The sequence below is a fragment of the Mustela nivalis genome, assembly GCF_964662115.1.
Source record: "Mustela nivalis genome assembly, chromosome: 5".
Classification (NCBI taxonomy): domain Eukaryota; kingdom Metazoa; phylum Chordata; class Mammalia; order Carnivora; family Mustelidae; genus Mustela; species Mustela nivalis.
Window position 1 is genome coordinate 89,503,988 of NC_139024.1, and position 22,578 is coordinate 89,526,565.

Below are 22,578 nucleotides of genomic sequence, written 5' to 3' on the forward strand. Positions count from 1 at the left end.
TCTTGGGGGTCAAGCAAGGCTGAGTTGAGGAGGGATGCGGTGGAGGGGGCCAGCGTGAGCCCCTGCTCCTGCTGCTGGGAGCCTCAGTCCTCGCTCTGCCTGCTCCAGGGCAGGGATGGGGGGGGGCCTTACCAAAGTACCCACATCTTGGGCTCTGGTGGTGCTACATGCGGACCAGGTTGGAAGGAGGAGGTTTAATGGCTTTCCTTCCATCTCCCATGCAGCAGCTTGGAGCATGGAGCCTAGGTAAGAAGGCTTGCCTGGGAGGAGGGCCCCCTGAGCCAGCAAATAAACGTTTAGTAACTGGAAAAAGACCTTGTCCTTGCTGCTGGGGAGCTTGTCAGGTGGTACAGGCAGGACTGGAGGCATGGGTGATGCAAAGGGTAGAATGGGGTGGGGTGGGCAGCCCCTCTGCTCATAGGAGCCTCAGGACGCCACTCCCGTGGAACTGGGCTCCTAAAGAGGTGACCTAGCACCCTCACCCAACCGCAGGGCCATGTGCCGAGGCAAGGGGTTGGCTGAGTAACCTTCCTGGATTGTTTGGGTCAATTTGGGGGAAATTGCGGCATTCCCGCTCTCGGCCCAGACACCCACAGAGGCTACATCAGCCCTGGGCCAGGCCCTGGCTGGATCTGGATGAAAAATGAGACTAGTTGGTCCCTCTCTTCCCTCAGGTATCAGAGCCCCCTCTTTGTTCCCTGGGGGAACCTGGGAGCTGCTGGGTCAAAGCCCAACCAGGAATTTTTCCAGGCTGGTTCCTATATCCAAGGGTGGGGTGGGGGCCTCGGGGAGCACTTAGGGAAGACCGGAGGAGTTGGGGAAAAGGGGGCTTTGAAGGGAGCCAGTGTGGGGTGGGGGGAATTGGGGGAAAGAGGAGAGAGGCTCCCAGTCAGTAGAAGTGGGCAAGGGACACTGGGGGGTCTAGAAGTCCTGAGGAGGAACCCCAATTCTGTTCAGAAGATGAGCTGAGAGGCTGGGCTGGGGCTGATAGAAAGAAGCTTTGGCCCCCAGCCTCCTGGGAGCTCTGGGCAGCTGGCCTACAGACGTTCCTTAGTGTTGGTGAGTAGGTTTGAATCATCACTCAGGCCCTGGCCTCCATCCGCCCCCACCAGCCCCCTGGCCTCAGTTCCCTGGCAACATCTGGGGGGTGGGGGTAGAGCAGGAACAAGGGCTTCTGTCTGCCGGGCTGCCTCTCCCTTTGGGCTCTGCCAGACTCCACAGTGCATACGTGGGCTCCAACAGGTCCTCTTCCCTCTGGGCCACTGACTAACCCAGAACCACACGGCTTCCCATTTTCAGTCTTACAAACCTGGTGCCAAATAATTTCCCCCAAGGAAGCTTCCCTGGACACTTCCCAAAGGACCCCAGTCACCCCAGTCCTTTGGCTGTAGCTCACTCTGATGTCAGCAGGCCAGATAGGCACATTGTCCACACGGATACGTCATGCCTCCTGTGCCCAGCATCGGGCTCTCTGCCCGTGGGTCGATTCGAGTCCCAAACATGCCTCTGTTTGGGAGGTCAGAAATGGGATGGGGTTAGTCTCCCTCCACCCTCTTCCCAGAGCCCATTCCCTCTTGAGCCAGAGCTGGGGGTGTGCAGGCAGTAGTCACTAGGGGGCGCTCGGCTACCACAGGGAAGCTGGGTGAACTTGGGAAAGCGGCGTCTGAGTGAGAGCGAGGACGACGCGTGTGTGTGTCAGTGTGAGTGTGTGTTGTGTGTGGGGGGGGGCGGACTGAGAGTGCTGGAGTGGGGAGAAGACCAGGGGTCACGCCCTGGTCTGCCCGCCCAGAGCCCCCCCCTCCCTCCAATATTCCCAGTAAAGAAGGAATAGCTCCCTAGCCCTGTCCGCACATAACCTCACTTCCCTGTACCCTTCCCCCCAAAACGGCGCGGGCGTGTGTGTGTCTGGGCAAAGCGGGGCTGGGCAATTTTCAGGCTGTGGACCTAGGTGGGGGTCGAGCTTCCCCTTCACTGGCGGGGGGGGGGGCAGGCTTTGCTACACGTCCCCCGGGAAGGCCCAAGGGGCGTGCGGAGCGGTCCGAAAGGCTAAGACACTGGGCCTGACCCCGCCCCAGGGCGTGCCAAAGGCGGGGCTTAGCCTATTTTAAGCGGCCGCTAGTGGTAGGGAGCGCAGAGGCTTGGGGCAGGCTGCAAGGAGGCCGCGGCGCGGGGGGCGAGTGCAACCGGCGGCAGCGGCGCTGGGTCGCGAGGCGCAGCGGCGAGGCGGACGAACCGGCGGGGTCACCGGCCAGGGGTCTCCGCACTGGAATTTGATATTCATTTTTCCAGGGTTTACCCTCCTCTTTTTTTCTTCAGCAATTTAAAAATCCACATTCTTTCCCGTTTTAATTTATTTTTTGCTTCCCATTCCCCGCTAAAATCGGGCCGACCGTTTGGGGAGATCGCTCCTTTACTTCCCCCAATCACTTCGGATTTTGGAAACCTGCAGAGAGAAGAAAGAGGTAGCAAGAGCTCCAGAAGAGAAGTCGAGGAAGAGAGAGAGACGGGGTCAGAGAGCGCGCGCGGGCGAAGCGAGCAACGACAGGGACAGGGTCAAAGTGAGTGACCTGCTTTTGGGGGTGACCGCCAGAGCGCGGCGTGAGCCCTCCCCCTCGGGATCCTGCATCGGACCAGCAGCGCTGACGGACAGACAGACAGACACCGCCCCCCGCCCCAACTCCCACCTCCTCCCCGGCGGGCGGCCGAGGGTGGACGCGGCGACGAGCCGCGGGCAAGAGCCGGAGCCCGCGCCTGGAGGCGGGGTGGAGGGGGTCGGGGTTCGCGGCGTTGCAGTGAAACTTTTCGTCCAACTTCTGGGTTGTTCCCGCTCCGGAGGAGCCGTGGTCCGTGCCGGGGCAGCCGAGCCGAGCGGAACCGGGAGAAGTGCTAGCTCGGGCCGGGAGGAGCCGCAGTCGGAGGAGGGGGAGGAGGAAGAAGAAGAGAAGGAGGAGAGGGGGCCGCGGTGGCGACTTGGAGCTCGGAAGCCGGGCTCATGGACGGGTGAGGCGGCTGTGTGCGCAGACAGTGCTCCAGCCGCGCGCGCGCCCCAGGCCCTGGCCCGGGCCTCGGCTTCAGGAGGAAGAGGAGACCGCCTAGGCGCCGAAGAGAGCGGGCCGCCCCGCAGCCCGAGCCGGAGAGGGAGCGCGAGCCGCGCCGGCTCCGGCCGGGCCTCCGAAACCATGAACTTTCTGCTCTCTTGGGTGCATTGGAGCCTTGCCTTGCTGCTCTACCTCCACCATGCCAAGGTAAGCGGCCGTGCCCACCAGGCGTCGCGGGCCGCTGCGAGCGCCTCTCCCGGCTGGGGACGTGCGTGCGAGCGCGCGCGTGGGGGCTCCGTACCCCACGCGGGTCCTTGGGCACTGGGCGCGTGGCTTCCCCCTCGATTCTCGTACATTTAGGGGGAGGGGGCGCGCGCTAGGTGGGAGGGCACCGGGATAGAATCTCACCGCCCACGCGGGCCCTGCCCACCCACCAGAGTCACCGCACGTACGATCTGGGCCGACCAGCGGAGGGCGGGAGCCAGAGGAGGAGGCCGAGGGGGCTGGGCTTGCGCTGCCGCGGGCAGCTGAAGTTTGCTCCTGGCCGCTGGTCCCGGACAAACTGGAAGTCCGGGCAGCGGGGGCGGGAGCCGGAGCCCAGTGGACAGGGGGGTGCCCGGACCTTGGACCGAGGGAGGGCAGAGAGCGTGGAGGGGGCAGGGCGCGAGCGAGAGAGAGGGGGCTTGCTGTCATTGGCGCTCGATCTCTTAGGCCCTCGCCACGAGTTTGAGAAAAGTTTCGGGGTGGATTGCCGAGGGGACCCCCGGTCTCCGCCGGGCCACCTGCGCGGAGGCACCCCCGCCCGTTCCCGCTCGCGTCCAGCTCGGTGCCCGCCCTCCCCCGCCCGGCCGGGCGCGCGCGGCGCGGAGCCGATTACATCAGCCCGGGCCTGGCCGGCCGCGTGTTCCCCGAGCCTCGGCGGCCCCGAGCGGGGAGACCCGGGCGGCGAGCGGCGCCCCTCCCCCCACCGGCCCTCCGCGGGAAGGTGACCTCTCGAGGTATCCCTAGCCGGGGGACGCGGAGAGCCACCCCATACGTCTTTTCCACTGTCCCCAGCCCCTAGCCCCTTCCTGTGCTGGGACGGATTTCTTGATGCCCTTTCCCCATTTCCTCCCTGAGGTGGAGAGAAACCCCTGCCACCCTTCTATTTTTTACTCCCCTCTGCTGAGAAGACCCATGTAACCCCTCTCCGACCCTAGAGGCCAGGGACAGAATGATCGCTGTCAGAGGTCAGGTTGCAGGGGTCCACCCTGGTGCTTTGTCAGACTACCTAAAGTCCCCACTTGGTGACAGTCTGCTTTGCTCCCCTCCCCCACACTTCCGAGCCGTGCTTTAGCTTTTATGGGGGTGGCCTAAGGTAGGAATGAAAAGAGTGTCATTACCCCACTTTACACTTTTTGGGAAAATGGGTTAAAATTTGCTGTAACATGGGCATTGTGGGACCAGCTTCCCCCCGCCCCCCACCCCTTTTGGAAGGAGCTCTTCTAGCCTTGCAAACACACTTTGTCCTGGTGAAATGGGGTGTCCAAGCAGGAGCAGGTGGTTTTTTGGAACTCTAAAACTTGCCCACCCAACTCGCTTCTCAGAACCACCTAAGGGGTCCTTGACACTTTTCCCTTACACCTTCCATCGGCCACAGAGACTCCCCTTGGAGAGAGGCAGAGAGAAAGAAATGGGCTGGGGTCCCTGCTGCACCCTGGGTGCCTCAGACCCTGGCACAAAGGCCTTGGCTCCAGGCCTCTTAGTTGGGGGGGAGGGAGAGGGGGAGGAGTGGCGGCCTGGCCACAGTGTGACCTTCAGAGGCCCCCAGAGAAGGGCACCTGGCCCCTCCCTGCCCAGAACAGCCCCTCCCAGTGCCCCCTGGCCTTGGAGGGGGTTAAATTTCTGTCCCCCTTCCTCCTGGGGGCCCAGGAGGAGTGGAGGGCACAGGGAGAATGTGGGCAGAAGGAAACCAGGGGGTATCCCGGAGATGGGCCAGGAGCTAAGGTGGAGACCCTGGGGGTCCCTGAGGGAGCTGTTGTGGGAGGCTGCCCAGCTGGGATCCTGGAAACTGTTATCTGACCTTGCCCCTGGGGAAAGACTCAGAGATCCAGGGTGCATTGGGGGTGTGTGGGAAGGAGACAGTTTGTCAGTAGGGTCTGCAGTTCCACAGGCTGGTGTACGGCTCTGCTGCTTGGGATACGTCCCCAAAGAAGGGCAGGTGGGGTGGGCAGCTGGTGAGAACCGGAGGCCCTCTGGAAGGGTGGGGAGAAGCCTTTGCCTTCTCAGAGCTGTCAGGTCCACATGGTTGGGCATGTTGACCTTCACAGCTTCTGGGGAGGGGAGGAATGATCTGGTGGGGGTAGGGAGGGATGGCTAGGGCTAGGGGAGGCCTCAAGGCTGGGTAGTGCAGGGGGCCCCCTAGGGGCTGGGCAGTGCTAAGGCATAAAGACTTTGCTGGTTGCATTGGAGGAAGAGTGCCGAGCTAGGTGAGAGGGACTCTGGACCCCAACACCCCTCAGTGTGAGAGGGAGAAGAAACCAGGGAACAAGGTGGGAGTGTGAGGCTCCGGGCTTTGGAGGTACATTCTGACTGCCGGAGGTCTGTGTGCTGGGAGAAATGGGGCTCTGCCCTCCCCCAGGGCTTCCTCCCTGGTTTTCCCTTCTAGGCAACCTGTGGCTTTGCTGAATATACCTGAGAAGGTTTGCTGAAAACTCCGGAGAGCAGAGGAGTTTGGATGGGGGAGGGTGGTTGGCGCCCTTCGTTCCTCTGCACCCTCCTCCTTCCCCAGCACCAGCTCACCCTGGTATTTGTCATGTCAGCAGGAGAAGGTCACCATGTTGTTTTTCTCGCCCCCAGTCCTTCCTTCCTGCTCCATTCCAAATTTGTCCTCCTGTTTGACCTTACTAACTTACCAGTGGCTTTGGACCAGGGAGTCAGGGGCCTGAGAATATTCACTGAACTCAGCAGTGGGCCAGTGAGGGGTAGGGAGGGAAATGTGGGGGAAGGGGTGGGGACCCAGGCAGCACAGCATTCTGGTATTTTCCTCCTGTGTTTCCAGTTCTCTGCCCTCCCCCATGCCCCCCATAGTGGGTCATTCTTTCTCTTCTGTCCGAACTGGAACTCACAGGGGACAGTGGGCATGCTCTCTGCTCTGGGGAGCCGGGCAGGTGCATTGTTCTTCTCAGAAGCCTCAGAGAAGCTAGAGGCTGCTGGTCAGGCATGTGGCTGGGCCTCTCCATCCCTGCTCATGCCCGTGCCTTGCTCTTTGTTTTGTCCTCAGTGGTCCCAGGCTGCACCCATGGCAGAAGGAGAGCACAAACCCCACGAAGGTGAGTCCCTCTGGCCCTTGGAGGGGTATCCCTCTCCCCAGGGGAGGGGTGGGGAGGCCCGATCCCTTTCTTTCAAGTCTGTGGCCATGGGTCGGGGGAAGGGGTGTAGAAATGGGGATCAAGGAGGGAAGAGGGGAGCACCGTGAGAGTCACCCTTCATTTAGGAGGACTCTCTTTCCTACTCAGGTCTCTGTTAGAAATAGAACTTGCTGTCTTTTCCTTCTGGTCTTTCCAGTAAAATTTTATTTGGAGAGGGAGCAGTGAGCACAGGTCAGAAAGACAGTGTTCAAAGATCCCAGGTGTCGCAGGAGGTGTCCCTTGTCCCACCTGCCCGGAGGGGAGGATGGATAGACTATGTCATGTCTCATCCAGCCCAGCCTTGTCATACCTGTGGGGTCTGTGTGGAGGGGGCTGTGCCCCTGGCTGTCCAGCAGATTGGCTGTGCGTGAGCTGGAGGTCCAGAGGGCCCAACTTCCTGAGAACCCCCGCCCCCACAGCCTGTATTCCTTTGGGGGTGGAAAGAAGGCCCTGCCGTCTCCCTCTGCCCTCTGGGTGGGATAGGTTTGGGTGCTGTGAACTTCCCTCCTGGGCCAGCAGAGGGCTGGCTATAGCTCCCAGGTGCCCCGCCCCCTGCCCAACTAAGAGTCAGCCTGCCTTTTGTTCCTGTGGTTTGGAGTAGGGATCCTCCCATTTCTCTAGGGAAGCCCTGGCTCTCCCCCCTCACTGAATGTGGCCTCTGCTCCAGCCTGAGGAGAGAAGTGCCTGATGCCACTCCCCCAACTCCCCACCTCTGAGGTGGGAAGGCCCCCCAGGTCTTCCTTCCGGCCAGTTCTCCAGCCCCAAACCCACTGTGGCCCAGGGTGGTGGCCAGGGGTGGTGTTGGCACTCCCTGGGCAGGGGTGATGCCCAGCTAGTTCCATCTCTCTCTTCACTCAGGAGCTCTTTCCTTGGCCCAGGGCCTGGCTTCCCAGCCACTCCACAGCCTGTGGCCCCCAGAGGCTCCTGGCTGCCAGTGGGCACCCACCCCCCATCAGCCTCCCGGTGGTCTCTGTGTTCTGGGAGAGGCAAGACAAATGGCCTTTGTTTCCTGGGGACAAGATTGTCTTCAAGAAGTAAGGAAAAGCAAGAAAGCTTGTTGTGGGAGTTGATGCATGTCCATGGCCTGGGCAGAAGTTGGCCGGCTTTGTTTGGGGGTGGTGGCTGGGGTCTGAAGGGGATGGGTGAAGTTGCTCCCTCGACCTCTCTCCTGTGGCCCTTGAGGATTCCAGGGAGCTTTTCCAAGGAATCCCTAGTCTGTGACTTTTTACCCTCAGCTACCAGCTGCCACAGTCCAGAGCAGACCTTCCTGCTTTCTTCCTGTTCTGGTTGGGGCCACAAAGCCTGGGCCATCTCTGTTCCAAACCATGATGAAGTGTCAGGTCAAGATTTCTTTCTTCCTTTTTTTTTTTTTCCCCTAAGATTTTATTAATTTATTTGACAGAGATCACAAGTAGGCAGAGAAGCAGATGGGGGTGAGGTGGGGGAGAAGCTGGCTCCCCGCCCAGCAGAGAGCCCAGTGCAAGGGCTCGATCCCAGGACCCTGGGATCATGACCTGAGCTGAAGGCAGAGGCTTAACCCACTGAGCCACCAGGCACGCCTAGGTCAGGATTTCTTGATTAGTCATCTTCTTTGATATGGACTTGGCTTAGAAAAGCGCTTCTTCAGATCCCTGATCTCATCTGTACTCGGTTCTGATGGTTCTTGACCTTAACCCTTTTGAGGTTGGAGGAGAATTCTGTGTCTGTTGTCTGCAGAGGGGTAGTAGATCTCAGACAGGGCCAGGGACTGGCTGGGAGCCCCTTCCTCCTCCCTTGCTATTTGCACACCTGTGGCCCTCCCCTCCCTGCCCTTCAGCTCCCCCAGTTCTCAACCTCCCTGTTACATAGATAACACCCAGGTTCATCTTCCTTTACCCTCTGAAGGGATGAGGAGGCTCAGCCACAGTCCCTGGGGAAAGGCAGGCCAGGGGGTTGTGCTTCAGATGACTTGGGGGTAAGGTTCCAAGCCTTGTGTTATCTGGGCTGAGAAAGAGCACCTGTTCTCGGGGCTGGAAATGGGATACAAACCCCCACATTTTCAGTCTCAGTTTCAGTGTCTTTAAGGATCTGCCCAGCCCACTTACACGGATGTGCAGTCTGAGGGCCAGAGAGGGGAGGGACTGGCCCAAGGTCACACACCAAGTCATGGCCAGAGCCGGGACTTCTTCACAGCCTGGATGCCACTTCTTCCTCCCGTGTGGGGTAGCGGGGGGAGCATTTCAGGGAAATGATTACTTTGTGGTAGTAGGGTGTGTGTGTGTGTGTGTGTATGTGTGTGTGATGGAGAGTGACAGGCTGGGCCACAACTGGGAGCCATCATTCCAGGTCCTGAGTATATCTGTTCTCCAGGACCCCGCCCCTGTGGCCTAGAATTACCCCTTCACGCTCCAGTGCACCGCAGGCTCCATGGCCAGCCTGGGAAGCTGTCTTTACCCTGCTCTCCCTCCAGATCAGCTTCTAGAAGTGCTCTGCGGCTGCAACGGCAGCAGCACCGTTTTTTCCATGATGCAAGCAGTTTGCCCTCTGGGGCGGGCGGGGTTATCGGGGCTGGCTGGGCCTGCAGAGTGCCCACCAGCTGCCACCTGCTGATTCCAGGCAGGCCTGACCCCTGTGCTGATGCTCACTGCCTCCCCAGCCGGTGTCTGGGGAGGGTTCTGGCAGGTGGCAAAGTGCTCCCCCTACCATGCTTCCACATAATTTGTCCTGGGAAGGCTTTGATCAGAGCTGTTCGGAAGTGTGGGCATGGGGCAAGTTCCTCAGCCCCTCCGAACCTCCAGGGCCCCCTTTGTAAAATGGGGTTTCTACTGGAACCTCATACTATTTGCCATGAAAACCAGGGATGACAGCACACAATGCCCACCTTATGATAAGTCCTCGTTCAGCGGTTGTCGGTATGGTGGTTCGTGTGGCAGAAGTTGTAGGGAAATGGGGAGTAGGTTTGCCAAGCTGGCTCTTCCTCCTTTCATGGAAAACTTAGATCACCCCTCCCCCCCAACCCTGACAAGTATACTCGTCCTCAGACTGTGCCCTGGCGTCAAGGTTGACCCACAAATTGGCTTGGTGGTCATGGCGAGGCAGTGGGTCAGATATGGTAGACCACCTTCCTCAGAACCCGACAGCCTCGTGTGATCACTTTGGAATCATCAGTGCCCATGGTGGAAAGCTTAGGGAAGGATGTCAGGCACACAACTGGAGGGACTTCAGCTAGAGTGTGGGAAGGGCTGGTACCCCAGTAGGGGTACAGGAACCCCATGGGGTTGCCCTCTGAAGCTCGCGGGAGATAGGGGCCGGCCATCTCCTGTGTGACCAGCGGGGCTCACATGTCACCCCATCCCATGCAGTGGTGAAGTTCATGGATGTCTACCAGCGCAGCTACTGCCGTCCCATTGAGACCCTGGTGGACATCTTCCAGGAGTACCCTGACGAGATCGAGTACATCTTCAAGCCATCCTGCGTGCCCCTGATGCGGTGTGGGGGCTGTTGTAATGATGAGGGCCTGGAGTGCGTGCCCACTGAGGAGTTCAACATCACTATGCAGGTGGGCATCTGTGGGGAGTGAGGGTGGGGGTGGGACAGGGGGTAGGAGGCAGCAGGGGTTAGACTTTGGAGCAGGTGCTCCCTGGCCTTTTCCTGGGCAGCTCTTGAGAGGAGAGCCAGACTTGCCTTGCTCAGCTCCTGTCCCTAAGTCAGTTACGGCAAGGTGTGGGGAGTCTTGCCCGTTTGCGTTAAGAGATGCCTGCATTTTCTGGTTTGGGGTTCCCCATAAGTCCCTGCTGCCTCCTCCTCCCCCCTGACCTTTGCCCCGGGCTCAGGAGGGGCTTATACCTGTGACAGGTACCCCTCTCCTCTTCTCTTGGAGGAAGAGGGCACCTCTCCTTGGGGGCTCTGTTTGGGGTGCTGAATGAGCCTGGCGCATGGAGAGTGTTCAAAGGACATCGTTTGCTGCTGCCCAGGGACAGGGCACATCTCAGGCCGGACAGGGTGGGAGGGAGCTCTGAGACCCCAGGGAAGGTAGCTCTTGGGTAGCAACTAAGGGTCAGGGTGAGGCCTAGAGGGGCTAACAGGAGGGGAGGGGCGGGGACTGGCAAGAACCCAGGACTCACATTCCCAGCCTGGCCAACCCGTGCAGCCACGCCTGCCCCCAGGAAGAGCGGGGGCTCCTTGAGGTCAGCAGGGTCCGGGGAGTCAGGGGAGTGGGGGTGGGCCTGAGGCTCTTTCTGGTAGAGCCCCAGGTCCCTCCTTCCTCTGCCCCCACCCCTGCTCTGTAGAACCCCTTGGTGCTAAGTGGCAAGAGCCATGGGGTGTCCCATCTGGGTATGGCTGGCTGGGTCACTGACTCTGTGATCTGCTTCCTTTCCCTCTAGATTATGCGGATCAAACCTCATCAAGGCCAGCACATAGGGGAGATGAGTTTCCTACAGCACAGCAAATGTGAATGCAGGTGAGGACAGAGGCACGGATTGGCTCGTTCAGCAGACAGTGGGAGGGCTAAGCATGTTCCACTTGTTAGCCGTTGCTCCATTGCAACTGTGGAACCTTGGGCATTTTAATTTTACTCCATGGTGCCTCAGTCTCTACATCTGTCAAATGGGTACAACCATAGGATATGTCTCTCATAATGTTGTTGGAAAGTTTGAGTTATGTAAAGGGATTAAAACTGCATTGATGTGTCATGAATAATATGTTAACTACCTTTGTCAGCTTCACCGTCTGAATCCTTCTCTGTTTTGTTCTTTTCTTTTTCTCTGCCCACTGCAGACCAAAGAAAGATAGAGCAAGGCAAGAAAAGTAAGTGGCCATGACTTTAGCTCCTCTCCCTCTCTTGGCCGGTTATCTTGGTTGGGGCTCTTGGCTTCCTCTCTCAGGGGGTCTGATGGCTTCACCGGGTCAGGGAGTTGGCCTCACAAAGACCTGTGGTGGCAGGAGGGGGTTGGAGCAAACTCGAGGATTATGGCTCTAGGATTAGGGGCAAAACCCCAGTCTGGAGCTTGGAGCTTCCTGTAGGAGAGACCACACGTTCCAGGTCTCCAGGTCCTTCCTGGCTGGGACTTGCAGTTTTGGTGTGCTGGGGGGTCATGTGGACTTGGCTTCCCCGGCCTGCTCTAGTCTCCCATCACGCACAGCGGGGAGAGGGAGCAGGTAGCAAAGAGGCCAGCTTCTGTGTGTCAGAGGGGACGGCCTCTCACAGTGGTTGCTCTGGTGGTGTGATTGGACTTGGGGGCCGGCTGAGATGTTTTCTGGGTGATGCCCTGTAGGAGGAGGGTGGGTCAGAGCCACTCAGCCCTCCCTGGCCAGAGAGAAATGAGTTGACAGTTGGTCATTTTCTGAGTCTTCTAGTTGTTCTGTGTGGAGGGCTGGGTCAGGATGGAGCAGGGGGGCAAGTCTGGGGGCAGTGGGCCTTTGAGACCTGGTGAGCAAAGGGGACTAGCCTGCAGGGAAAGAGAATGAGAGAGAGCAACTGTGCCCTTTCCTCCCCTTCCTCACCATCCCGTCTGCCCCTAAAACTCTGGGGATTCCGAAACTCTGGGGCCTCAACCCCTTCCCTCTTCCCTGAGTCCCCAACTTCCAGGATTGCTGTTGTTCCCAGAGCAGTGATTTCGGAGACTAGGCTCAGAGAAGGAGAGAGAGAGAGAGAGAATGAGTGTGCATTTGTGTGTATAGATCTCCTGCCTTCCCAGTGCTTTCTTCTAGGGGAGCTGTTCTACCCCTCGCCTCAGTCCCTTCCCCCTCATTTCTTCCCCCATGGCAGACACTCTGGGCACTCTCTGGCCTGGCAGGTGTGGAGAGTGCTGGTTCCCTTGAGGGGAACAGGCTTCAGCCTGCCCCCCCCCCCTTGCCCATTTCCCAAATGTCTGCTTTGCCCACAGGGAGAGTGGGGGGCTCGCCTGGGCTCGGAAGAGAGTCTGGTGAGATGGTGTAGCAGGCTTTGACAGGCTGGGGAGAGGACTTCCTGCCAAGTAACGCCCAGGCCCCTCCTCCTGTGCCTCCCTAACTCCCACCCCACCCTACCGCCTGCCTGGGGCTCTGAGGACACCCATCCCCGCCTCTCGGCCCAGGTTATAGCTGGGCAGGCTGGCGCCTTTCACGTGCCGCCCCTGGGTCTGTGCCAGCTCCCAGGGTAGCTGCTCTCCCACACCAGGATCTGCTGAGGCAGGGCCCTGAGGGACCCCTTTGCTAGTGCACTTGGAAATGAAGGCAGAAGGTACCTGGAGCACAGCCTGGGCCCTGACTCCTACCCCCATCAAGTCAGGTCTCTCCAAACTCTGGCGTACCTTTTATAGCCCCCTGCCCGACCTTCAGGGTCAAACCTGCCCAGGGTTGCTGGCCCCAGAGCCTGCCGACAGGTCCTTGCCTGGGACCAGGAGCTGCCACGAGTATCCAGGCCTTTGGGTCCTGTGTCCTCCACCCAGCCTCTGCTCCCAAAACAGAGCATTGCTGAAGGCTGGACTGGCCTCCCCAGGGAGGCCAAAGGGAGAAGAAGGAGCCATTGCATGCCTGCTGCCCAGCCTGCGTGTGCGCGTGTGCGTGCGTGTGTGTGTGTGTGTGTGCATATGCAGGCCCTTTCCTGGAGCCCGCTGGCCTCCAATGTTTTGTTCCAGGGAGTGCGTCCCAAACCCTGCCCTCCTTGTTGCTTCTTTTCCTTTCCCCTTCCCCCTTGCTCTCTCTTTGTCTGTCTCTGTTTTTTTATTTTCCAGAAAATCAATTCGAGGAAAGGGAAAGGGGCAAAAAAGAAAGCGCAAGAAATCCCGGTATAAACCCTGGAGCGTGTACGTGGTGCCTCCGCTGTCTCATTGCCTGGAGCCTCCCCGGCCCCCAGTCAGACTCCTGCCGGCGGGACCCCTAACCCTGCCCCCCCCCGGCCTCCCCCAGCTCTCCTCCGCCTCTCCCCGCAGTGGCTCTCTCTCACTCTCACTCCACTAATTGGCACCAGTGGCTAGACTTGGTGGTGGCGTGGCTGGTCCAGGGTTCGGATGGGTGGGCAGGCGGGCAGAGTGGTCCCGGAGGATTCGGGGGGAGGGGGGAACTCTGGCTTGGCTGGGCACCGCCTTTCCCTCACCCACTGGGCACTGGTGGCGGGCCCATTTGGCACGGGTGCCAGGCACGGGTGCCTTCTCACTCAACTGGTTTCCACTGCTCTTGGGCTTGCACACTTGTCTGGAAGCTGAGGGTGGTGGGGTGGGCAGACGTGGCGCAAGGAAGGGGCGCGAATGACACGAGGCAGCCTGTCGTCAGCTGAAAGAGAGGCCGGGTGGGGTCAGGCACTGCACGGCAGCCCATCCTTGTGGACCTGGGGCTTCTGGAGGGGAGCCCTGTAATGTGGCCAACCCACGGCACCCATGGGAACCTCCTTGTAGGTTTGGAGGCTCTTCCTCTGGGTTGGAGGCTGTGGTGGGCCCTTCGGCCACTGGTGGCCTGGCTGTGGATGCTGCCTCTAGGCTTGGCCTGCCCTGGTGCCCTCCTTCAGCCTGCCTTTGGTGGAGGGGCCCAGGCCCGATCCCTGGCACAGGGAAGGTGGCCCGGATTGCTGTCCCCAGCAGGTGAAGAGTCAAGGTGTGCTCTTTCTGGGGTGGTAGCTGTTGGGGCCTTGTGGCCCAAGACTTGTATTTGTCCCCAGGGGATAGCACCCCCCTTACAGGGGCCCTCTCCTTGCACTCTCTGCCCATCTGTGCCTGCCTCTTCCTGCAGGCAGACTTCCTAGCCAGTGCTGCCTCTTTTCGCTGCTCTCTCCGTCTTCCGCTGCAGCCCTTGGATCCTTCCAGGGCATGGAAGGGCAGGGGGACCAGTGAGCTGGGGGGTGGTGCAGCTGCGGACTGTTAGGGGGTGTTGCATGGTTTTTTGTTTTTTTTTTTTCTCTCTCTCTGCTGACGCTCTAGCTTAGATGTCTTTCCTTTTGCCTTTTTGCAGTCCCTGTGGGCCTTGCTCAGAGCGGAGAAAACATTTGTTTGTACAAGATCCGCAGACGTGTAAATGTTCCTGCAAAAACACAGACTCGCGTTGCAAGGCGAGGCAGCTTGAGTTAAACGAACGTACTTGCAGGTTGGTTCCCAGAGGGTGAGGGAGTCAGAGAGGGGCTTCACACAGAGATGGGGAGAGAGAGAGAGAGAGAGAGATGGTGCGCACACGCACCCAAGGGGGCCAGCTGCTTGCTCGGCTTCTAGCTGCCTGCCTGGTGACTGACTGCTGCCTTCTGTGCTCGAGAGGCCCCTGCAGGGGGTGGCAGGCGCTGGCCTGGCCTGGTGGGGCCTCTTCAGACGTTGTTGCCTGAGGGGGTAGCCTGGTGTGGCTTCATGTGACGGTGTGGACGCAGGCTAAGTGTCGTGTCCTGTGGTCCCGCGGTGTCCTGTGGTGGCTGTTGGTCCTGATGTGGTTACTACTACCTTGCTACTAATACGGAGGGCCCTTCTTGGTCTGAGGGGGTGCAGAGGCTCTTGGGGGCCTTGCCACCACCCTCTGAAGTCTGTACTGCTGGGCTTCTCATCCCCTCAGTGTCTCTCATGGGGCAGGGGGTGAGGCCCTCTGAAACTGGGATCCTAGGAGAGTTAACCTGTAATACGTTCTTGTCACGATGACAACCCCAAACAGCCCACATTAGTTCCAGATGCCTCCAGGATGGGCGGGTCGGGAGCGCCCCATGGGAGGGCCTGGCTTTTGTTCGCTGGGGGGGACCTTCCAGGCATCTGTAGCTCTGTCCTTGGAGCACAATGGGGACCTAGAAAGTGTCCAGCATGTAAGAAAATGCATGGCTGAGTTCAGGGGGTAAGGTCAGGAGCACAGAGCCGTGACAGGTTGGCTGGCAATCTTTCGAAGACTTTGGTGGTGTTTATACCAGTCTGGCTGTTGCTCCAAGGCTGGGAGGGCCAGCCTGAGTGTCACTCAGGGGGGCTTCTATGGGGATGCCTGCGCAGGGTTGGGGTCCACCCAGCCATTCCAGATGCTCCATTAACAAAGTCTTTGAAATGTGACTGCCTTCCCCACCCCCCCGTGTTCCTGTGGCTGTGGATGTTCATGGGGTACCGGGGATGAGGCCCTGGGGCTTTGGTGCAGCCTTCTGTCTGTCTCAGGGGTACATGAAGACAGGAAGTAAAAGTGAGTGCTAGCCTTGGGGTTCTGCCTAACTCTAGGGCCCAGTGAGGGGTCTCCACATGCCCTAGGGGCTTTGGGGAAAGTGAGGGCTTTATCATTTTAGGATTTCTGTGGGGATTATTCTGCAGAGAGACTGTCTGGGATGGGGTGTGGGAAGTGACCTGGGGCTAATGGAAGTTATGCTAACCTCCAGTGACCTCCCCCATATGTGGGGGTTTCGGGACCCCAAGTTGGGGCTTAGGATGCCATTACCGGGCTCTGAGAAGGGCAGGAACTGCTCCAAACTCTCATAGTGGAGAAGGGCAAAGGCCATCAGTGCCAGGGGTCAGGGCCTGACACGAAAGCTCTCGGCATCCCCTCTGGGTGGGCAGGAGCAGTGCAGGAAATGATCCCGTCTTCCCCAGTGTCAGTCACACAGCTGCCTGGTACCTGGTGCCCGCTGTGGCCAGCGTGCCCAAGAAATGAGGCCCAGAGGGAGGGCATGGTAAAGGGAGATGTGTCCCTCAGCGCCTCGCCGGCGCCCCCTCCCTTTCAGCTGGCCCTAGCCCCCGTCAGGGTGCTTTCCCCACTGCCTCCCACCAGCCAGCCCCACAGAGGAGGCAGAGTCGAAGCACATCTCTCTGTGGGCACTCTTCGCTGACTAACTCAGCCTAACTCTGGTTACCATCAGCTCTTAAATGTCAAGGAGGGACTTTTGAGTGTGGATTCATTTGTTGCCTCTGATGACATGTCCCTTTGTCCTTGTGCTGTCTCAACTAGACTATAAGCTATAGAGGGCAGAGGGGTGCCCTGGACGCAGGGGCTGGCTTTCCCCTCACGCTGGGCTCCTCAAGGCAGCATGGTGCTTTGGCCGGGGACTCGGAGCTCCTGGGATGGGGAGGCTGCCTGCCTCACCACTGCGTCCCCACGGCTGGCCCTGACCCCAGCCTCTGTTTCCCATCTCCCGCAGATGTGACAAGCCCAGGCGGTGAGCCGGGCTGGAAGAAGGAGCCTCCCTCAGGGTTTCGGGAACCAGACCTCTCACCGGGAAAGCCTGATTCAGAACACTACAGAAACCACGCCGCCACCACCACCACAGCAACCATCGCCGCCGTCACCAGAACAATCCTTAAACCAGAAACCTGACATGAAGGAAGAGGAGACTCTGCGCAGAGCACTTTGGGTCCGGAGGGCGTGACTCCGGCAGAAGCATTCCCGGGCAGGTGACCAAGCACGGTCCCTCTTGGAATTGGATCGCCATTTTATTTTCTTGCTGCTAAATCACCGAGCCCGGAAGATTAGAGAGTTTTATTTCTGGGATTCCTGTAGACACACCCACCCACATACATACTTTTATATATATATATAATATATATATATTATATATATATAAAAATAAATATATATATTTTATATATATAAAATATATATATTCTCTTTTTTTAAATTAACATTGCTAATGTTATTGGTGTCTTCACTGGATGTATTTGACTGCTGTGGACTTGAGTTGGGAGGAGAATGCCCCTACCCAGATCCCAACAGGGAAGAGGATGGGAGGGGAGACTCTGGCATGATCTTACAATCCTACTCTTAGGAAGGCCAGGGTCCCCTTCCCTGCCCAGGAACGTGCGTGGCCAGGGCACGGGGGCAACTTTGGCCTGCTTTTGGGAACACCGACAAACCCAGCCCTGGCCCCAAGCCTCTACCCCAAGTCAAATGGGCAGACAGCAGGTACAGGGATGAGGACACTGGTTCTGACCAGGAGTTTGGGGAGCCTCCGGACACTACTGTACTTTGGGGATCCTCTCCGCCTGCTGCACAGGCATCTTGCCTCCAGGGGCACTGCCTGGAAGATTCAGGAGACTGGGCAACCTTCACCGGCTCTTCGCCTGCTCCCTAGAGGCCCAGGGCACTGCCCGCAGAAGTCTTGGCGAAAAGAAGAGAGACATTGGTGGGGAAAGGGTCTCCTGGCGGCAGCTTGTCCTCCAAAGGAGGGGACTCCTGCCTTGGCCTTCTCCTAGTTCCCCTTCCCTGGTGCAGCCCTGGAGGGCCTGATGTCCTCAGACCATTGAAACCACTAGTTCTGTCCCCCCAGGAGACCTGGCTGTGTGTGTGTGAGTGGTTCACCCCTCCCCTGTCCCCAGACCCCACCCTTCCCGCGGCACAGAGAGACAGGGCAGGATCCACGTGCCCACCACGGAGGCAGAGAAAGTGTTTTATATACGGTACTTATTTAATATTCCTTTTTAATTAGAAATTAAAACAGTTAATTTAATTAAAGAGTAGGGTTTTTTTCAGTATTCTTGGTTAATATTTAATTTCAACTATTTATGAGATGTATTCTCTCTCTTGCTCTCTCTTGCGCTTACTTGTACTGGTCTTTGTGTTTTAAAATTCATGTTTCCAATCTCTAGCTCCCCGATCGGTGACAGTCACTAGGTTGTCCTGAACAGATATTTAATTTTGCTAACACTCAGCTCTGCCCTCCCATTTCCCTTGGCTCCCCACCACACATTCCTTTGAAATAAGGTTTCAGTATACATCTACATACTATATATATATTTGGCAACTTGCGTTTGTGTGTGTGTGTGTGTGTATATATATATATATATGTTTATGTATATATGTGATTCTGATAAAATAGACATTGCTATTCTGTTTTTTATATGTAAAAACAAAACAAGAAAAAATAGAGAATTCTACATACTAAATCTCTCTCCTTTTTTAATTTTAATATTTGTTATCATTTATTTATTGGTGCTACTGTTTATCCGTAATAATTGTGGGGGAAAAAGATATTAACATCACATCTTTGTCTCTAGTACAGTTTTTCGAGATATTCCGTAGTACATATTTATTTTTAAACAACAACAAAGAAATACAGATATATCTTAAAAAAAGCATTTTGTATTAAAGAATTTAATTCTGATCTCAAAGCTCCTCCTGGTTTCTCCTTCTCCATTGGGTCCTTGTTCCAGACTCTCTCCTGCCCCCTTTCCCTCCTCCCTTGGGGAAAATGGCATTTGTCTTAGGTCTGGGAAAGGGGTCCCAGGGGTGCAGGTGATGGGGTGGCCCACCTTCTTGTGCTGGGGGTTATAGCACTTACATTCTGGCTGAGCAGGTGCCGGCCCGTCCACTTTCTGCCATGATGTGTGGGGAGGGAGCTCTGCAATGGGGGAGGGAGAAACAGTCCACTAGAGAGGAGCCAGGGCCTGCAGTGAGCAGTGCTGCCTTCAGGAACTGCGTGATCCAGGCCTAGTCCCTGGGTGGAGGAAGAGACTGGCCATGTGTCTGAGCTTGTTGCCTGCGGCACAGGAGAGGGCCAAGGTTGGCTATGGGGCCTTGGCTGCAACAGGCTGGGAGTGGCAAGGGGTGCTCACGGGCACCCTGTGACCCTAGAGTGTAATTAAATTTTACAGAGTGGGTCCTGGAGTTCCTTAAGCCCTTGGAAGATAGACCTGCAGCTCTGGTGGCCCCTGAGAGGACTCCCTGCCCCGCCTTCTTGTGGAGAGCCTACTCTCCCGTGGTCCTGGCGAGAGTAGACACTGTCTAGGTCTTTGGCATTTATAAGCAAAGCTTCCAAATCTACCTCCTCTTGCCTCTCTTTCATTCCCTCAAACTATATTTATGGGGCTACGCTAGGGTAGAGGACTCCTCAAGGGTCTGGTGAGGGTGGGTGGCTGAGGAGTCACAGAAACTATAAATCCATGAGTAGAAAGATACATAACATGTGAGGGGGCTACCTGTCCAGCTTGGGGGGTATTGGGGGTGGCAGAGTCTGGGGGTCCTCTCCTGACATTACTTCTCTGTAGCCCCTCGAAGAACAGGTAGAAGATAGAGCAGGGAGGGGAGGGGAGGAACGGCTGAAGCAGATATCCCAGGCAGAAGGCACGGTATGAGCAAAAGTGTGAGTGGGGACTCTGGTGGGCAGGGGTGAGGTGTGGAGGCAGGGGGGAGGCAGGGCTGGCTCACAGTGAGCTTGCAATGCCATGCCAGGAGCCTCTGGCCTGTCAGGGATGAGCAGCAATTGAGGGGTTTTCGAAGGAGTACCCCAGCATTGTGGCAGGCAGGAGGCACGGAGGCCAAAAGGAGACTGTGGTCTCCCTCCAGGGGGAGGTACTGAGGGGGTGGTGGCTACTTCTGCCTCCCCTGACTACAGCATGAGGAAGATGGGAGGCCAGGTCTCTGTCCTACAGAGCTTTCCATTGGTTAACTCGGAATCCACACCACAGCCCTGTGCGATAGGGACTCTTTTCATCCCAAGTGGGTATTTGCTGGAGCCTCTGAACTGGCTCCCTAATTCTTTCAGCCTCACCCCCTTTAAGTTGGTTCTCACACCACAGCCAGAGTGAGCCTGGGAAACTGTGAGCCAAATCATGTCACCATTTGGCTCAAAACTCTGCAGAGACTCTATTTCACTCAGAGAAAAAAAATAAAAGTCCTTACAATGGCCTGAAAAGGCCCTGTACCATCTGGGCAGCCTCTACTTTCCTGATTCTATGACTTCTGAACCCCCTTGGCCACTCAACAACAGCTACTGTGGCCTCTCTGTTCCTCAGACTATGGGTACTCTCCCACCTCAGGGCCTTTGCACTAGCTGTCTCCACTTCCCAGAGCACTCTTCTCCAATCCTGGCAACGTGGGGGCTGTCTTACCTTCAAGTCTTGTTACCTTCTTAGGGAGGTCACCTTGACCACTTCATTTACAATTGACAACCCTTCCTCACTCTACACTTGGATCCTCCTTTTATCACCCCTTCTCCCCATAACATGTGCCATCTTCTCACCCACCCTAGAGTGGTGTCTAGGAGAACTGCCCTGTGAGCTACATAGGTGATTTGGAATTTTCTAGAAGCCAGATTTCAAAAGGTCAAAAGAAATGGTGAAATTCATTTTAATACTATATTTTACTTAACCCTAACTTCCAGCATTTAATCAATGTAAAAATTATTAAAGAGAGATTTCCCTTTTCTTCTGAGTGAAATCTTCGAATCTGATGTGTGCTTTGTTCTTAAATCGTGCATCTCATTTGGGAGCAGCCACATTTCAAGGGCTCAGTATACACAATTGGCTAGTGGCTACTGTTTTGGACCAGATAGCTCTAAAATTTACTTTCCCTTTTGTCTGTCTCTCCCCTCACCCCTCATGCCCCACCCCTGTCCCCACTAGAATGCAGGCAATGTGTGAGGGCAAAGATTTTTGTCTGTTTCCTTCATTGCTGTACCTCTAGCTCCCACAACAGTGCCTGGAATATAGCACATGCTTAGTTAACGTTTGTTGAATGACACATTGTGAAATTGAAGCCGAGGCAACCAAGGGGTTCATCCCAAGGCCGTGGAGGCAGGAGAGGCTGGCCGCAGTGTCTGGTGGAGGAGCTCACTGATAGGTGGAGACACTTGAACAGGGCTGGGCAAGGACAGAAATGAGTCCATGGCAGGGATTAGGGACAGAAGCCAGTGGTAGGCACGATTTCCCACTTTTAGCCACCCTGGAGATGGGGCTCACGATTTCTGCTTGCTGATGAGAAGCAGGAGGCTCAGAGAGCGTGAATAACGTGCCTGAAATTATGCACAGCCAGTAAATGGCCCAGCCAGAATTTAAACCAGCTTTCCTGACTCCAACTCTAGTGCTCGGTCCCACCACACCGTGGTTGCCCCAGGCTAGGGCAGAACATCAACAAGTAAAAATGAATCGTCTAGACTGAATACAAACAGCCAGAAAAAAAGTGGGACAGGGGGAGGATGTGGTGGTGGCCAAAACCCAGGGCTGAAATCCAGAGTCCCCAAGTGTGGTAAGGCAAGGCGAGGCAAGAGATGTCTCCAGGGGCTGGGGCTTGTCAGGGGAAGATCCGAAACCTAAGCACGAAAGAAATTGCAACATGCAGCCTTGGAGGAGAGAAACAGTCTTTAAATAGACCATGGGGAAAAGAAGGATAAAATGAAAATGTTGCATCCTCCAGTTGTATAAGACCTGTTCAACCCCCAACCTGGTGCGAGGCCTAGTGCCAAGCTGTTCCAAATCATCTCCCCTCTGTGGGACTCACACTCTTCTCTCTGGCCTGGCCACTTTTTTCCCCAGAGATACACAATGCTCCTTCTCAGCTCTGATCTGTCCAGCCTGACTCCCCCTCCCTTTTCCCTAAGCAGTGACAGACCCTGGCCTTAGCCCTGAAGGCCTTGCGAGTTCTTGCTTCTCCAAGGACAATGCCAGCCTCCTCTCTTCCCCCACCCCCTGACCCCCACAAGGAAGCTGGGTAGATCCATACAGACCTGGCTGATTCTGGATCAGTTTCATAATATGAGGACCATCATGGTGGCCTGCATGAGACCAGGGCTGCCAACTCTTCTTGCCATCCCTGTGCACACAGGCCGCTCCTCCCATCAAGAAGCAGAGTCCGTTTTTCCTCCTTTGAATCTGGGCTGGTCATAGGACTTGCTTTGACAAAGAGAATATGGCAGAAGAGCCGTTCTAGGGCTTCTTGGCCAAGGCCTTAAGAGACAACGCAGTTTTCCATCTTGTCCCCCTTGAAGGCAGCCACCATGTTGTGAGGAAGTCCAACTACCCTGCTGGGAAGAGAGCCACAGAGGGAAAGAGAGAGGCTCAGGCAGGAACAGCTGCCAGCTGTTCCAGCCACCCCAAGATGAGACACCAGACACGGGAGCAAAGCCATTTTGCATTCCCTAGGCCCAGGGGAGCAGCTCTTGCCAAGGACACATAGAGTGAGAAGCCATCGTTGCCTAAATGTACACAGTTATGAGCAAATACATGGACTGTTGCTATTTCAAGCTATGATTTTTGGGGTGGGTATTACCAAGCAATCATAACTATATCATCCAACTAAATGGTCACTTCCTCAGGGCTTGGTCCTTTGTCCCTTCCCACCCATAGTGTTTTATTGGTATGTGAGATGGTCTTGGGGGGCTAGATTGAGGTTCAAGGAAGGAAGGACATATGTATAACAGACTCAGAGACCAGGGGTCTATCTTGTTGGGAATTCTGGTGGGAAGACTCAGGACAAGGGCTGTCCCAAGCAGGACAAAGTATTGTCCAAAGTTTTGGAGTGAGGAGAGCAAGACAGTTCTACCAAGG

At 56.8% G+C, this 22,578-nt stretch overlaps 1 protein-coding gene across 4 annotated transcripts; it reads left to right on the plus strand.

The window, feature by feature from the left end:
* Positions 1-2,132: 2,132 nt before the first annotated feature.
* On the plus strand, positions 2,133-18,426 carry VEGFA (vascular endothelial growth factor A). Of its 4 annotated transcripts, none has more exons than XM_082733160.1 (8): positions 2,133-3,245; positions 6,301-6,349; positions 9,769-9,965; positions 10,792-10,868; positions 11,186-11,215; positions 13,123-13,194; positions 14,333-14,464; positions 16,461-18,426. In XM_082733160.1, exons 1-8 carry the CDS (start codon positions 3,180-3,182, stop codon positions 16,480-16,482), a joined length of 645 nt encoding a protein of 214 aa, XP_082589286.1. In that variant the 5' UTR covers positions 2,133-3,179; the 3' UTR covers positions 16,483-18,426. The 4 variants fall into 4 exon arrangements, with proteins under 4 accessions (XP_082589286.1, XP_082589287.1, XP_082589289.1 ...); XM_082733162.1 differs by lacking the exon at positions 2,133-3,245 and adding an exon at positions 3,268-4,036; XM_082733161.1 differs by lacking the exon at positions 13,123-13,194.
* The last annotated feature ends 4,152 nt before the right edge of the window (positions 18,427-22,578 follow it).